Genomic DNA, 15050 nt, shown 5'->3' with positions numbered 1-15050 from the left:
AGGAATTCTGAGAGTTGAAGTCCACAAGTCTTAAAGTTGCCAAGGTTGGAGACCCCTGACCTAGATGGAAATGTGCTCTGCCTCACCACTTAATCTCAGAAGGGTTGTGAAGCAGCTGATGTTGTGAAGCAGTTCTTGAACCAGGTGATGGACTCAATGAGAGATTCTTAAGTGAATGGCAGAGGCCATCCAGATGTGTTTTTTAAATCTTCTGCTAATACATTCTACCTCCTGGCAACATTCATAACACAGTCGAAGGACAAAGATCGATGAAGAAGCTTGGCAGATTACTTTCCTAACTCCAGGAAGAAAAATGCATGGGTGTATCATCCAGAGTCAAGTTCAATTCTATGTAGCAGCCTGATAAGGTAGACCACATCAGGAAATAAGGCAAGATAACTAGAACTATATTAAAGTCAGCCAAAGTAGCAGAAGCTTGCAAGTGTGGTTGCACTTTTCTTCCCCCCAACACACCAATACCACAATGAGTCACTTGCTAATACTGTCTCCTTTTACAGTGGAGAGAAAAGGTTTGCACTAGTAACAGCTGGATTCCAATAAGTTCAATGCACACACCCTTCTACTGTCATTACATCATTGCTATATTCCTCAATCATTGTGTCAGAAGAATAACTTGGGGTTCCAATTCGAGCCAGGCTTGTGCAAGAATAAATAAAAATGGGACCCAGACTGCTGTGAGGAAAGAAGAAATATTTATTCCTAAAGGCAAAACAGTTTGCCTTTAGGGCTAGGCTGCAGAGAAATGGGGTACAGTGGCAGATTTTTATCTGGAGCTTGTCCAGGGTAAAGTGTCTATGTGCTGAATTTAGGGTGACACTTGAGTTGTATTTGTGTGTGTATGAAGGTATGTTTATTCTTGTGAGCATGTGGTTCCTCTGGGAGACCTAATTTAATTAACTCTGTATTTGTGGGCCCCACACCTACAGTACTGCATCCAGTTATGTTCACCACATTATAAAAAAGATGTTGAGACTCTAGAAAAGGTATAGAGAAGAGCAACCAGGATGATTAGGGGACTGGAGGCTGAAACACATGAAGAACAGTTACAGGAACTGGGCTTGGCTAGTCTAGTGAAGAGAAGGACCAGGGGAGACATGATAGAGGTCTTCCAATATCTGAGGGGCTGCCTAAGAGAGGAAGAGGTCAAGCTATTTTCTAAAGCACCTGAAGGCCAGACAAGGAATAATGGATGGAAACTGAACAAGGAGATATTTAACCTGGAAATAAGGAGAAACTTTTTAACAGTGAGAACAATCAACCGATGGAACAGCTTGCCCTCGGAAGTTGTGGGAACGCCATCACTTGAGACTTTCAAGAAGAGATTGGACTGCCATTTGTCAGAAATGGTGTAAGGTTTCCTGCATGGGCGGAGGGTTGGACTAGATGACCTACAAGAACCCTTCCAACTTTGATCATCTGTTATCTGTTATCCTTTGATAGGTGGATTAGGTCTGGGTAACTTATTTAGGAGTTTGAGGAAGTTGCTAATTTTAGTTGATTAACATAGTTTCAGCTTGACTGTCCATTATGTAGTGGAGGCACTGATTCTCAAACCATTGTGGATTCTGTTAATATTTTAAGGGAAGATGGAAACAGTATAAGGAATAAAACATATTTGGATATAAAATTTCTCACAATTGAAAAAATGAGGGGGAGAAGTGCAGCAGGCTTTGAAGGATTGCCTTTCCCTGACCTATTCTAAGCAGGGAAGCGTGCAGTGTGGGCCTCCTCTCAGATCTCTCGTATATACTAGAAGAACCAGCAGTATCTGTGGCTCAAAGCAAGTTCGATCAATGGGCTGGCTGATGTTTTTGGACAAAAAAAAAAGCTTTGCAATAATTCTTCCCATTCTGGTAACCACCTGCTTGGGTCAATGATCTGTAGGATATCCAGGACTGCTTTTGAACATTGTCCAAAAGTTTCAACTAATCAAAACCAGGAGAGCTTAGTGGGACCTGCCCATCCAAACACATTATGCTTGAGCTTGACCATCTGCATTAGCTGTGGTCTCTTTCCAGGTCCAAATCAAGCAATTGATACTTAACTGTTGAAGCACTGATTGGTTTGGGCAGGGTTCCTGGAGGGACATCCTCTCTGCCATAAGGGCCCCTGGCTGAAGGTTCTCAAGTTCTCATTTCCATCGTCAAGCAAATGCATCAAAAAACATTTAGCTTTGGGAGAGGAAAAAAGAGGCCATGTAAAAGAAGACTATGCATTACAGGAATACGTGTGAAGCTCCCTTTTGGGGAGGAAGAGTAATAATTGACATTAGAGATGTCAGAGGAGCCAAAAAAACTCAAGATGGCAGCTTTGATCACATTGCTGCAGCCACACCACAGTAACCTTTTTTTTTCATCATCTCTATGGCTGATCCTGAGACAAACTGTCAACAGAACAAGAGCGAAGCAACCTGCTGCTTCTAGCTCTCTCGGCCTCTTTTCAATCCTTCTGTCCCAGCTCAATGGCCTCCACACTATTGCTATAGGTAAACTCAAAGGCAGGAAGCCTCGCTGTGGAATACCCACTGCTGGGCAACATCAGTGGGCACCAGTTTCTGGGCAAGTGGACATCTCAGGGTCTGAGCCTCTGGGCAGAAGTCCATAAGGACCATATAGTTTGAGATACTGTGTCTGCACCCATACAAAGTAAGCACAAGTAACTGACTGGCTATGCTTTAATTCAGCTTTCCCTCCTCCCGCCTCCATTTCTGCTCAGCCAGACCAGCCGGCTTCTCCACTCCCTCCTAGGTCCGTCTCAGCCACGTGAACACCTGCCACTGCTCCTCCTCCTCCTCTTTCCCCCTCCTTTTGCAAGAGCTTGAATCCAGCAGTTTGCTCAGCCTCTTTTCCATCTCTCCCCCTGGGCTTTTCTCTTTTTCTTTTCTCTCTGGGTCCCTACAACAGCCTGAAGGAGGAGGAGGAGGAGGAGGAGGAGGACCTTCAGACATCATCTACTGGGCAGAATCAGCAGGGACCACTTGCTGAGCTGGTGAATACGGGACAGCAATTTCTGCAGCCAAAGCATCAAGGTAAGTTTCCACCAGATTGCATCTGCAAGGAAATGGCATGTAGTGACCTGGACTGGACTGCCCTAGCCTGATCTAGCAAGAAGAAGGAGAATTGCATTTCCTTGGGCTACGTCGTTACATAGCTTAGTTCTACCAGCATCAGGAGCCAGGTGGATAGAAAGTTGCTACTTGCTAGGAAAGAGTGAAACAGGGACCCAGGGGGGTCCATAGAGGGGAGTGATGCACCCAAACCCCTCTATCAATCCTTCTAGATATCACTCTCTGTCAATCCAGATAGAGAAATAGAATCAGTCTACCCGATGGAAACTCAGAGGCTATCTAGCCCAACTCTTCTGTTAATGCAGGGAACCCATTGTAGCATCATAGCTAATAAATAACCACCAGAAGGAACAAGACACTAGTAAAATGGAATAGAATATATGTCAGAGTTGGTTGAATGCCTCTTGTATTTAAATGTAGTCATTTATTTCCACCCTTGTCCACCATATTGGGCAGCTTGCTAAATGCCCAACAGATATACCTGAACATTCACTAATCCCTTAATGATGACTCTCTATCCTGAATTTTGGAGAGGGCATTATAATTCTGTCCTTTTGCTTTACATCTCTAGGTGCTCTTGTTTCCCACACCTAACAGAAAAGGAGCAGAAGTTGAATATTTTGGTGGAAAAGAGTCAAATTTGCCTTTGACCTCTGGTTTAGAAGCTTCATTGTAGACCAATGAATCTTTTTTTACATACACACTGAGGCAGAAACTTTACTCAACTGGAAAGATATAGAATTGCTGGGATAATGACAGCCTTGGGGAAAATGTGTGGGTCAAATGAAATCAATCATTGCCTATAGCTATATTGATTCATTCTGTGGCACTGTTGTTTTGCTGGCCTTGTTCCTTAAAAAAAAAGGAACAATTTCCCGCAGCCAATGGTCCAGGGTCAGTGAGAGTTCTGCTATTGTAAGCAAGGATTCTATCGTATTTTTTAACCCCATTGTCCTTGGTCTCCTTGTAGCTGGAAGGCGCTAAGAGAAGATGAACAAAAGTGATCCTGCCTGGGGAAGCAATGCCAAGGACCCAGATGAGAAAGAGATATCGCCTTGCTTGGTCAGCATAGGGGCCCTCCTCTACTACTGCATCCTGCTGTGTGTGGGTTTGCCTGGTAAGACAAAAATCAAGAAATCAGACAGCTCCACAGGTGTGTCAGGGATACTTTCAGCAGGTAGGAGGAGGAGGAGAAGCAGCAACATCAACAATTCATAGTTGAGAGATTTTATGGTTATTTGTTTAAGTGTCTGGGGTAATACTGCCAAGCTGACAAATGGGGGGGGGAGGAGTATGTAAAAGGGCACAATAAAAACTCCATCCTATCAATTCAAACAAATACAGTCCAGAAACCAAATCACATTTTAAAAGCCTGCAGAAGGAGGGACTCAAACATTTTTTGTGGGAAAGACTGCCAAGAAAAAAAGAAAAGGATTCCGCTGAGAAGAATCTGTCTCTAGTGGCTATCAGGAGAAAATGGTTGGAAATAGGAGCTAAAGGCCATCCTAGAGAATAGGAGATAGAAATGGAAGTGATATATATATATCCCTCACAGATTAAATACAAACAAGCCAGGGAGCTGCAAAAGGATGACAAACCAAGGTAAACAGCTGCTGCAAAGCACGAAAAATAAAACGTATCCAGCCAAATTTGAGAAGGTATATTTTCAGACAAGGATTATAACGAAGGAAATTAACTGAGCCCTTCATTTTAAAACCAGAAGTGTTTAATGTTTTTCTTTACATGTAACTGCAGTGGGGTTCACTGATTATTATACAGCGCTTATCTCTTGCCAGCATTCACATGTTATATTGGTAAGTGACAAATAGAAAATGTTTGTCCTTAGTGTGGGAAAGATGTTAAGCTATGGGGGAAAAAAGGACTGTAGAATTCCCATAGGATTGATATATAAAGGAATACTGTAAACGAAGTATTATTACAGTAAGGACTGGGGTTATTTTTCTAGGAATACTCAAGATGCAATATATAGGAATTATAGTAAATTATAGTAAAATACCTTAATAAAGTTTATATTACTAAACTTGTTTATTTTGTAGTTAGGTTTATATGCTGCTTTTTGCTCAAGAGCTCAAAGCAATTCAGGCACTCTCAGGTTATGAGCAAGTTCCGTTCCTATGTTTAATTTGTTTCTAATTTGTATTTAAGTCAGAACTCATACTTACAAATGGACTGCCTATTACTAAAACTGGCAGACAACATTCTCCTTCCTTAAGCCGACCAACAGTGGAAACCACACAATATTTCCATGAACCATTGAAAACACACTATTTGTTAAATGTACATAGTTTCAGTGGTTCATGAAAGCATTGCTTGGCTTCAGCAGTTCTTTAGCGGAAGGAAGAATCAACAGTCTGTTTGTAAGTTGTCCGTAAGTCAGTTGTTCTCATCCTGGAGGCTGCCAGTCCACAGTGCTTCAGACCTCTTACAGCATTTCCCCCCATAAAACAACAAGACTGCCATCAGCCTAAACTCACCTAGGGAGCTGTGCTCAGTCTAGATTCTAGATCTCTGTGGGATTTGGTCCAACATTTTAATTACTATTCCACAATCATCACAACTTCTGTTAACTTCTTGATGTATTTTCATCAAAATCCTTCCAATGGAACTTTTTTCCACTTCTCCTGTGCTCATCAATATTAGTATAAAAAAAAATCATAAAATGTTAAGAGCACAGATTTTGGAGGACATCCAGTCCTTCCAATAATCTATTCAGTGTAAGAGATCAGTATGTTCTCCAATGTCTACTGATTTTTTTTTAGCAAAGGGAAATCCAAACTTTATTTCTTGTCCCAACATTTTAATTCAAGGTCAGGATTTTTTTTTAAAAAAAGAAGACTATAGGAAGGTGAGGGGAAAAGTTTATTACAGTGGGTACAACTTTACTCATATGAACAATCATAGTGTTAATTTCAAGATGAACACCAGAGGGAGCTATCACCTAACAAAGATGTGGAGAACATGGATGGCCTCCCCCTGGGGCTAGGTAGTTTTATGAGTCCCTAAGAAGGGGAACTGGGACTGCTGTCTCAGAGAGAAAAGTATGAAATCTGCTTGCTCCACAACTCCATTAGTGTTTGCATCTACAATGCTAGCAATACTGAAAATGATGTGTTTTCACAAAGCCCTGGTATTACTTCAGCAGTTCATTGGAATTAGCCTCCTCTGTTTTGAAATGTCAACGGTCACTGTGGTATACCTTATAACAAAGGTCTCCAATGTGGGCAACTTTAAGACTTGTGGACTTCAACCCCCAGAGACCCTTGCCTTATACCATTCCAACCAAATGGCTGTCCAATCTCTTCTTAAAAACCTTGCAGTGTTGGAACACCCACAACTTCTGGGGAGGCAAGTCATTCCATCAATCAGTGCTCCAATAGTGGAGGTTTTTAAGAAGAGATTGGACAACCATTTGTCTGCCTGATTAGAGGGTAGGACTAGAAGAGAGACCTCCAAGGTCCCTGCTATTCTACTGTTCCTATGTAAGAACATGCCTGAGAGACAGGAGGAGGAAGAGCTACAGACTAGGGGCTGGTCAGATAAGAGGCAGCTTAGCTCACAGAAAGAATGAGAGGAGGACCATCTCCAAAAGGAAACCCCCTCCCCTGCCCCAAGTTTCTTAGATTGTAAAGGTAAGGAGAAAATCTCTGAAAGGAACCCCCTCCCCCACCCCAAATTTGTAAGGTAAAGGTAAGGAGAGAGAGATGTACTTTCAGACTTGCAACAATAAGAATAGCGTTAGTATTCATGGTTGGTGCTTTTTGACTGAATTACTTCTAAGGGGTGACACTTTCCTACTTCCTATTTCATTGGTGTAATTGGGTCCCAATACAATGACTGCATCTCTAGTCCTTCTGGCTGACACCCGTATCTGTTTGTTATCTTTCCCAGCTTTATTTTATCTTGATTATAGCCCCGTCAAGGACAAATAAGCCAAAGAGAGGCCATTTGGGACAATTTTGCAGAAACCAAATATTAGTCACAGCTATGCATACAAATACTAATTCATCCTAAAGCACTTTTAAACTCCTTATCTACAGAAAAATTTTATTACCTTTTTATTATCTTTTCTTCCTTGTCCAAGTTAACATTTTAACTGCCGCTGCACTTTCCCGTCTTGCTGCTCGTACCCGGAAATCCTCATACTGCTACCTCTTGGCGCTCACCGCTTCTGACATCCTGACTCAAGTCTTTGTGGTCTTTGCTGGCTTCATTGTGCAGGCAGCCATCTTGGCCCGCGAAGTGCCAGGTGCCTTTGCCCATGCAATCAACATCTTACAGTTCACGGCCAATCACACCTCCATCTGGGTGACAGTACTGTTGACTATGGACCGTTACGTGGCCCTTTGCCATCCCCTGCAGTACAGGGCTGTCTCTTATCCAGAACGCACCCAGAAGATAATTGCTGCCATGTTTGCAGTCTCACTGGCTACTGGAGTTCCTTTCTACTGGTGGCTAGATGTTTGGCATGATGTCTCCCCGCCCAGCACTATGGACAAAGTCCTGAAGTGGCTTCATTGCTTCATCATCTACTTCATTCCCTGCACTGTCTTTCTGATGACAAACTCTGTTATCATCTGCAAGCTCAAGCGATCAGGAAATCCCAACGGCCGCCTCAGCAGAACCACAGCCATCTTGTTGGCCGTCACCACTGTCTTCATTGTCCTCTGGGCTCCACGGACATTTGTCATGATCTACCACCTCTACGTGGCATCAGTCAATCAGGACTGGCGAGTACACCTGGCCTTGGATGTTGCCAACATGGTAGCCATGCTCAATACCTCCATCAACTTCTTCCTGTACTGCTTTGTCAGCAAGACCTTCCGGCGTACTGCCCGTGAAGTGCTAGTCTCTTACAGATTCCAGTGTACCCAATCATCAAGGAAGGACACCACTTTGGAATTGACTCTGAAACCCCTGGGGGTCTGGGCTAGGACTTCGGTTTAGGGAGATTATCATCCTTCTACAAACCAGCTTAACTTTGGCTGAATGTGGATTCCGTGGGCCTTTTGGTGCACTGAGATGTTGGAGAATAAGGACCTCCTTTGTGGCCCTGAGTTCCTTCAGGAAAAAAGGAAAGGATATAGTGAAGTAGCTTCATTCAGAGATGCTTTGTGTTCATTGTTTATTCTATTTTTAAGTAATGAATTGTTTGGGGAAGGAAGGAAGGAAGGAAGGAAGGAAGGAAGGAAGGAAGGAAGGAAGGAAGGAAGGAAGGAAGGAAGGAAGGAAGGAAGGAAGGAAGGAAGGAAGGAAGGGTTCATCCTCCTTTTATTTTATGGACTTATAACCCTCATCCTTGTTCAGTGAGGTGAGCCAACCCTCAAAGACTTACTGCCATTTGAGATGCGTTCCACCTCAGTGGAATGCTTTAGTGTACGACAGAATGACAAATGTCTGGTTTGTCCCCAGCTCCTATTCACAATATCTGTTCTGATTCTGATTCTTCCATAGCCAGGGCAATATATACAGTATTTAAAGAAACCAAGAAGGGATGTTTGTGGTGCATTGATTTCCTAATTACGACAGGCAAAATACAAGGAGATCTTGAAGAAGCCATGCCCTAGGACTGAAAGTGAGAAAAATAGTAATATCCATGAAATGTCATATGTGTTTAGAAGGGTGGAACTGGCAGAATTGTTTCAAGCAAGTAATCCCTTTGTGTGGTAAATGTCTCTGAGCCAGATAATCCATTCCGCACTTTCAAAATTCCAACATTCTTCACTCCTCACTCCTCACCCCTAACTTTCCACTCCCATAAATATTTGTCTTTAGGTGAGTTTCTCTGAGTTTTTTCTTTCTCCTCCTTTGAAAAGCTTCTTTCACACCCTTTTGGAGGGCCTGCCAATCTGGCTGCTTCCCAAATAGCTCCAAGCACCACTGCCTGGGAGGAAAGCCAGCTATGTCCCGCCAAGCATCAACTCATGCTTTCTCCCAGAGGAACAGACAGCGGCATGTAGTTCAGCTTCAGACACTGGATGTAAACCTGTTGGGACGTTCATATGGTCTTATATCCGTGTACAATTGGCAGGTCTGTGCAGAGAAATGAGAAGCTGACTTCTTCTATGAGCTGAAGCTTTTTGATAAAGACAATCCAACCCAACATTCATAAAAAATATTAAGTAATCATTAGTGTGGCTCTAACATGTTGTGTGAAGGTAACTATAATGGTTTATGGCTTAATCTGAGATAATTTAAATTTATTCAATAAACCAAGTTTCTATATGATTTAGCCCAAGTTGTGTGAAATGAATCCGTGTCACTGAGGATCCTTACCATTTGTCTTGAATGAACTACTTCTGCTTCATGTGGGAAACCTGTGCTTAGGATCAGTGTTATAAATTCCACAAGTCAATGGAGAATGCTTATATTTGTTTTGTATAGACAAGACAATTTTCAAGTCTGCTTAACTTTTGTTGTTACTATTGACTTACTATTAATGAAGGCTGTGTTCATACTTGAAATGCTGGCTACCAATCTAATCTATTCACTTGAGAAAGGTTATTGCATAGTTGGAGAAGTTGGAGAAAAGGGCAATTAAAAGGCTAAGAAAAAGCAGTACGATTTAATTTTATTTAACTTAGGGGAGAAATTACCCACCACCCTACAAAGGGGGTTTGAAGCTTTTTGCCTAAAATTAATATATATTCAAAATAATTTGAGGAATTAAAAAGCAGGGCTATTTATCTCCATTTTGTGTGACAGAATTTTTGATTCAGTAGTCTGATCAGACAATTTCCTTTTTGTTCAGGCACTTTTTTTAGTCAATGGTAGGGATGCTAGTTGCTAGGGACATAATAGTATTTAAGGTACCTGGATAGAAACCAGGAGATGGTGAGTTATAGACCCATTTTAGGAACGAAAGCTGGCTGGATGATTTTGGGGCAGCCATTCTTTCTCAGCCCAGTACTCCTCATAGGATTGTTGAGAGAGGAAGGAATGTTACTGCCAATTCTGTGGGCGTGGCTTGGTGGGCGTGGCAGGGGAAGGGTCCTGTAAAATCTGCTGGTTCTCCAAACTACTCAAAATTTTCACTACCGGTTCTCCAGAACTGGTCAGAACCTGTTGAATACCACCTCTCCTATGCCTCCTTGCCTTTGTTTATGGCCAAGGAAGAAGCTAGTTACTAACTTGCACAGCTAGGATGAAACAAGAAGGCCTTCCCAGCTGGGGACTTCCAGATTTGAGGTGCTCACATGTCCAGTAAAGTTTTAGCCAGCATTGAAAAATGCTCAGAGAGGATAAACCTGCTTTGGGATAGTAACACACATTCCCAAGCAGGATATGGCAAACTGCAGGTGAAGACTATTTTCATACTCTTGAATAATATTATTGTAACGTCCTGCATTTGGTAGGTACTAGGGAAGCACAAAGAGAAGCTGGCATAGTTCTCTACCAGATGGCTTAGTTTACTGCAAAGAGGAAAATAATTTTTTTTAATGGAACTTTATAAAAAGAAGGCTCCTCCCACCATGTTCTGAAGTTGTAGAAGCCTCCAACACACCACCCCCCTCTGTTTCCACTGAGCAAGCTGGAAAGGCCCTCTGGTTATAGCGTTATAGTACTTCTTTCCCTCAAGGCAAGAACAATTTCTCACAGTTGACTCTACAACATTTAGCTGCCTTTAATTCATTGTTCATGAATAAACAGACACGCTGATCTGGCTTGGACTAAGCTGGCCAGAGAATGCCGGCACAAATCCTTTGCTTGAATTACCCTATTTTAGCTTCCTTTGACAGATCTATGGCTGCTTTGGCAGCTTGCAGCAAAGCGGTAAGCAGGTAGAACTGCATTTCTTCCTTCATCATTTATTGTGCAAACTCAAGCATGACCCTCCTGAGTCTCTTTTGTACAGCCTTCTGGTGATGTCACTCTTCACTAACCACTAACTACCACTACCTCCATGGCCCATGAAGCTCAGAGAAAGAGACCATTTCAGCTGAAAGAATAATCCACATTCTCCTCGTGTCAAAGAAGAAAAGAAAACAGTAATTTTGCACTCCTCTACTGTTGCACCTGCCCGCCACCTGCTTTGCCCCAGACCAACATCAAGGAAGACAAATATCTGGCCAGTCCTAGCTTGTCAGTTACAAAGGGAAATAGCTCCACTGAAGGGCAAAAAAGTGGCTCATTGTTTAACTGAATGAATAAACAGCTTGATCAACTCAAGGCTGAGTTAGAGGGCTATCAAAAATTGTAGGATTAGTAATTTACCACTGGACCCTCTCAGTGCCCCTTGCAGATCCCAGAAATTGGAAAATCAACCAAGAGAAACACCTGGGAGGGAGAACTATTTGTTTTCTTCTTTACTGGTAGCCTGATCAGATCAGGCTACTTATTTCTCTTGAGGTATACCCGACACAGTGCCCTGCTTGTACAATACATTCACCAAGTCAGTTTAAAATCCTAGGAACTACCTTCACGAAGTGCATGAGCCATCACTTGCTTAGACCTTGGTTCATCTTTTAGGTGTCTTAGCAAGCTAGATGAAACCAGCTTGTTTGGTTAATTCAGGTTTCAACCAATAAACTCAGAGTCAGATTTAAGATGTTGTGCAAATGCAGCCGGGCTATGGCTCTCATTCCTGATTTGCAAAGGAGAACAGCAAGATAGGAATAGAAGTTTTTAAAAATCTCAGAGCCCCAGAATTTTTGATCCTTGACTACATGTGGTTTAGAAAAGAGCTCCATCTCCCATCATAGCACAGAGATCACCCAGTTGGAATGAGAGATAGACATCTATGGATATCTAAAGCTCTCTGCCCCAAGGCTCGGCTGCACACCCACAATTGTATGCTTTTCTCCCATCTTTGATCCAGGAAGAAAGTCTTGTCATTTTAGATGCCACTGCTCCTTTATGCAATAAAATGCTTATGGATTAGCCAGTCCGGAGATCTTGAGTTATTATTTGATCATAAAGGTATCTGTTCAAGATATGCATAAATAATAATAAAGAGATGGAGAGAACACTTAACTACAGGATCAGTCAAATGCAGGGCAAGTACAGGGAAGCAGGAAAATGGTGCCAAGCACTTCAATCAGTCTCTGGGAACTTTGGCCATGAGGGAGAGAATATCCATGGGGAAAGCAAAGGACTGGGGAAAGGAACAAAGGGCCAAATTGAGACTGTCAGCCTCTGGAACTTTTAAGAAATGTAGACCTACTCTCAGAATTCCCTACACTAACTAAGGAATTGTGGGAGTTGAAGTTCATACATCTTAAAATGGCCAAGGTTGAAAAAACACTGATTTAGTATCACCTAATGGGTTCCTTCCTACAAATCAGAATATTCGCAGGAGGTGCAGGAGTTAACATTTGCTGTTGGAGGCCATGGATCACTTGGAACCTGTTTCAGCCTGCCAAGGAGAACTTTTCAAGAAATGGTTAATGGGCCATCTCAGCTGCGGCAAGGAAACAGCAGGCTTGTTTCACATTGTGCAAATCAACCAGCAGTGAAAGAGTCAAGAGGAGGCTTTGTCAGGCCAATTATTGTTTCCATTCCTACAACTGAGCTGTCTGAGAATGAAACCACTTGGTTGCTACTTGCACACATATTCATATAACTCTGCAAAAACAGATGTTTCTTAGAATGTGTTGCTCTTTGTATGATGCTTACGATTTGATGTTTATTATTATTTATATTCCACTTTTATTATGGTTATAATTAACTCAAGGTGCCAAACCTACCCAATCCTCCTCTCTCCTCCTATTTTCCTCATAACAACAACTGTGTAAAGTAAGTTGGACTGAGAAAGAGATGGTACCAGTTCAAGTGCAACCGATCCAGAAATAAATCACAATAGCTATCAAATATAACCAATTTCATAGCATCCCAACATGCCAGAGCTGATTTCAACTTAGTGCACAGCCCACCACTGGGAATGTCCTGAATTGTTTAACAATAGAACGGGAGTAAACAGATGTTGAGAAAGAGGCCAGTGATACTGGATGTTCAGGATTATTGTTCTTAATCAACACTTGGTTTCAATAAGCAAAACCAAAAACAGAATCAGCATAGTCTAAAACAATCTCCTTATCAGTCCTGTTATCCTTCTGATTAAAGCTCCTAAGCTGAAAGAAAAAACTGCCAAGATAAATGTACAATTCCCAGTTCACCTAATTTCATGTAGGACGCCAACAAGCTTCTAAAAAATAATGATTAAACAAGGCTTGGCTTGGATTCTAGTTGACTGGACAATAGCCTAACTGGTTAAATATTTCCAGAGACTCCAGGAATCAGTGTAATGTTTAACACCAAACACAAGACAGATGAAGACATAGATTATTTAGTAAACTTATTCCCTAAATCCTTAGGGATCAATTACATATACACTGTGGACAGACAATGTGAAAAATTTCAGTTTGAAAACTCTTCTATCAAAAAAATATCTAGCAGCTTCAAGTATTTCTGTGCTAGTTATTGGTTATCTAACATTCCACATTAGCAGCTTGTTACTGCATTTGAAGGAACTGGGTGTTCAGAAATGTTCCAGTTTTTTAGTGTTTTAGTGTATAAATGTCCAGGATGACTGGACCCTTGGTACTGGTACTATTTTTCTCATCCAGCACTTACCAAAACTTAACTTCTTCATGAAAGTAGAAGTGCTGGGTATGGTCTCCAAATGCGCCAAAAAAAAAAAAAGACAAGGACAAAGGAAATAATGTAATAACAAAAACTAAACCAAAGCAAGATGTTGCACTAAATGACCTCCAAATTTCTATCCAGCTCTGTGATTTTGCAATCCAAAAGTGTTGATCCTCAGTTTACCCCTATGATTCCTAAAATGGCATAGTTACACACTTGGAAGTAGATGCCAGTGAGAGGGAGGCTGGCTTGATAAAACACTCCTTGACCCATAGATGATCTGGATATAATGCTGAACGTAACAGCAAATAAGCCCCATGAAGCCTTGAGAATGTGTTGGCTGTAGAAAGCCAGGCTAAATCCCAGATCCCCTCATGTGGGGGTGTCAAACCCACGTCGTCACAGTGGCGGCACATGACATAGCAGGGCTTTTTTCCCCTTCACTAAATCGGGTGTGGGTGTGGGCAGTGCTTGATACATCCGGCCCATGGGCCAGGAGTTTGACAGCCCTGCCCTAGGGCAATGTTTGTCACTTTGGCAACTTGGTGTGGCCAACTGCAGAGAAAAATTAACTGCTACTAACTCCATCCAGTAGTTTCAGAAATCTCCATTGTTCTTGAAGCTCTGCTGACCATGTATCAATTGTAGCAATGGCTTAAATGTGGTATACCACAGTAGCAAATCCTGGAGAAATTTGCCAGGTGCAAAGTATTTTTACTCTTGGGAAGGTACAACACCAATATCAAGCTGGGTATTGTTTTTTCTCATGTAGTCCTGTTCTCCACAATAGATTTTCCATCCCACATTCTTTGGCCTGTTCTTCCCACAAACAGACTTTTCATGACGGCTATTGCATATTTAAGATGGCTGACATATTTGCTATAATGAAAACCCAGCAGCTTTGGTTAGTTTCCTGGTGTTCAGTGATCTTCACATAGCTTATGGTACTTTTGGTTTTGTTTCTTTCAAGCTAAGGCATCCTTAAGGCATCCTCTGGACAATGGTCAATCACCTCATTCAAGTTTTTGAAAGTGGGACGCTTCCTAGGTGCTTCAACAATTTTGTTTGTTTCGTTCAATATTTTCTGAAACATTTAGCAAGGGATGCATGCAGCTTTTCAGGGAGTCACGTCAATTTCTTGAGATATATTGTTGGTAGGAATGACTCACTCTTCCAAATTAGATGCAATTAAAAACCTGAAACATTCCTATAAAAACCTGGCACCAAACCCACTATTTTTGGAGACAATTAAAAAATCAAGATCATGCATAATCAAAATGGTTTTTAGGGAAGGTTTCTCTCTCTAGCTGTGATTTCCCTACTGCTAAGAAGAATGCTGAAGACTTCTATCACTTCTATC

General features: G+C 41.9%; 1 protein-coding gene across 1 annotated transcript; it reads left to right on the top strand.

Moving 5' to 3' along the window:
• Positions 1-2494: 2494 nt before the first annotated feature.
• On the top strand, positions 2495-9334 carry GPR142 (G protein-coupled receptor 142). Its single transcript, XM_026701743.2, has 3 exons — positions 2495-3049; positions 4059-4205; positions 7191-9334. Exons 2-3 carry the CDS (start codon positions 4079-4081, stop codon positions 8051-8053), a joined length of 990 nt encoding a protein of 329 aa, XP_026557528.1. The 5' UTR covers positions 2495-3049; positions 4059-4078; the 3' UTR covers positions 8054-9334.
• The last annotated feature ends 5716 nt before the right edge of the window (positions 9335-15050 follow it).

This window comes from Pseudonaja textilis, chromosome 2 (assembly GCF_049901715.1).
Source record: "Pseudonaja textilis isolate UNSWEBS1 chromosome 2, rPseTex1.2, whole genome shotgun sequence".
NCBI lineage: Eukaryota > Metazoa > Chordata > Lepidosauria > Squamata > Elapidae > Pseudonaja > Pseudonaja textilis.
The sequence above is the reverse complement of the archived record's forward strand: the minus strand, read 5'-3'. Positions and strand labels throughout refer to the sequence as shown.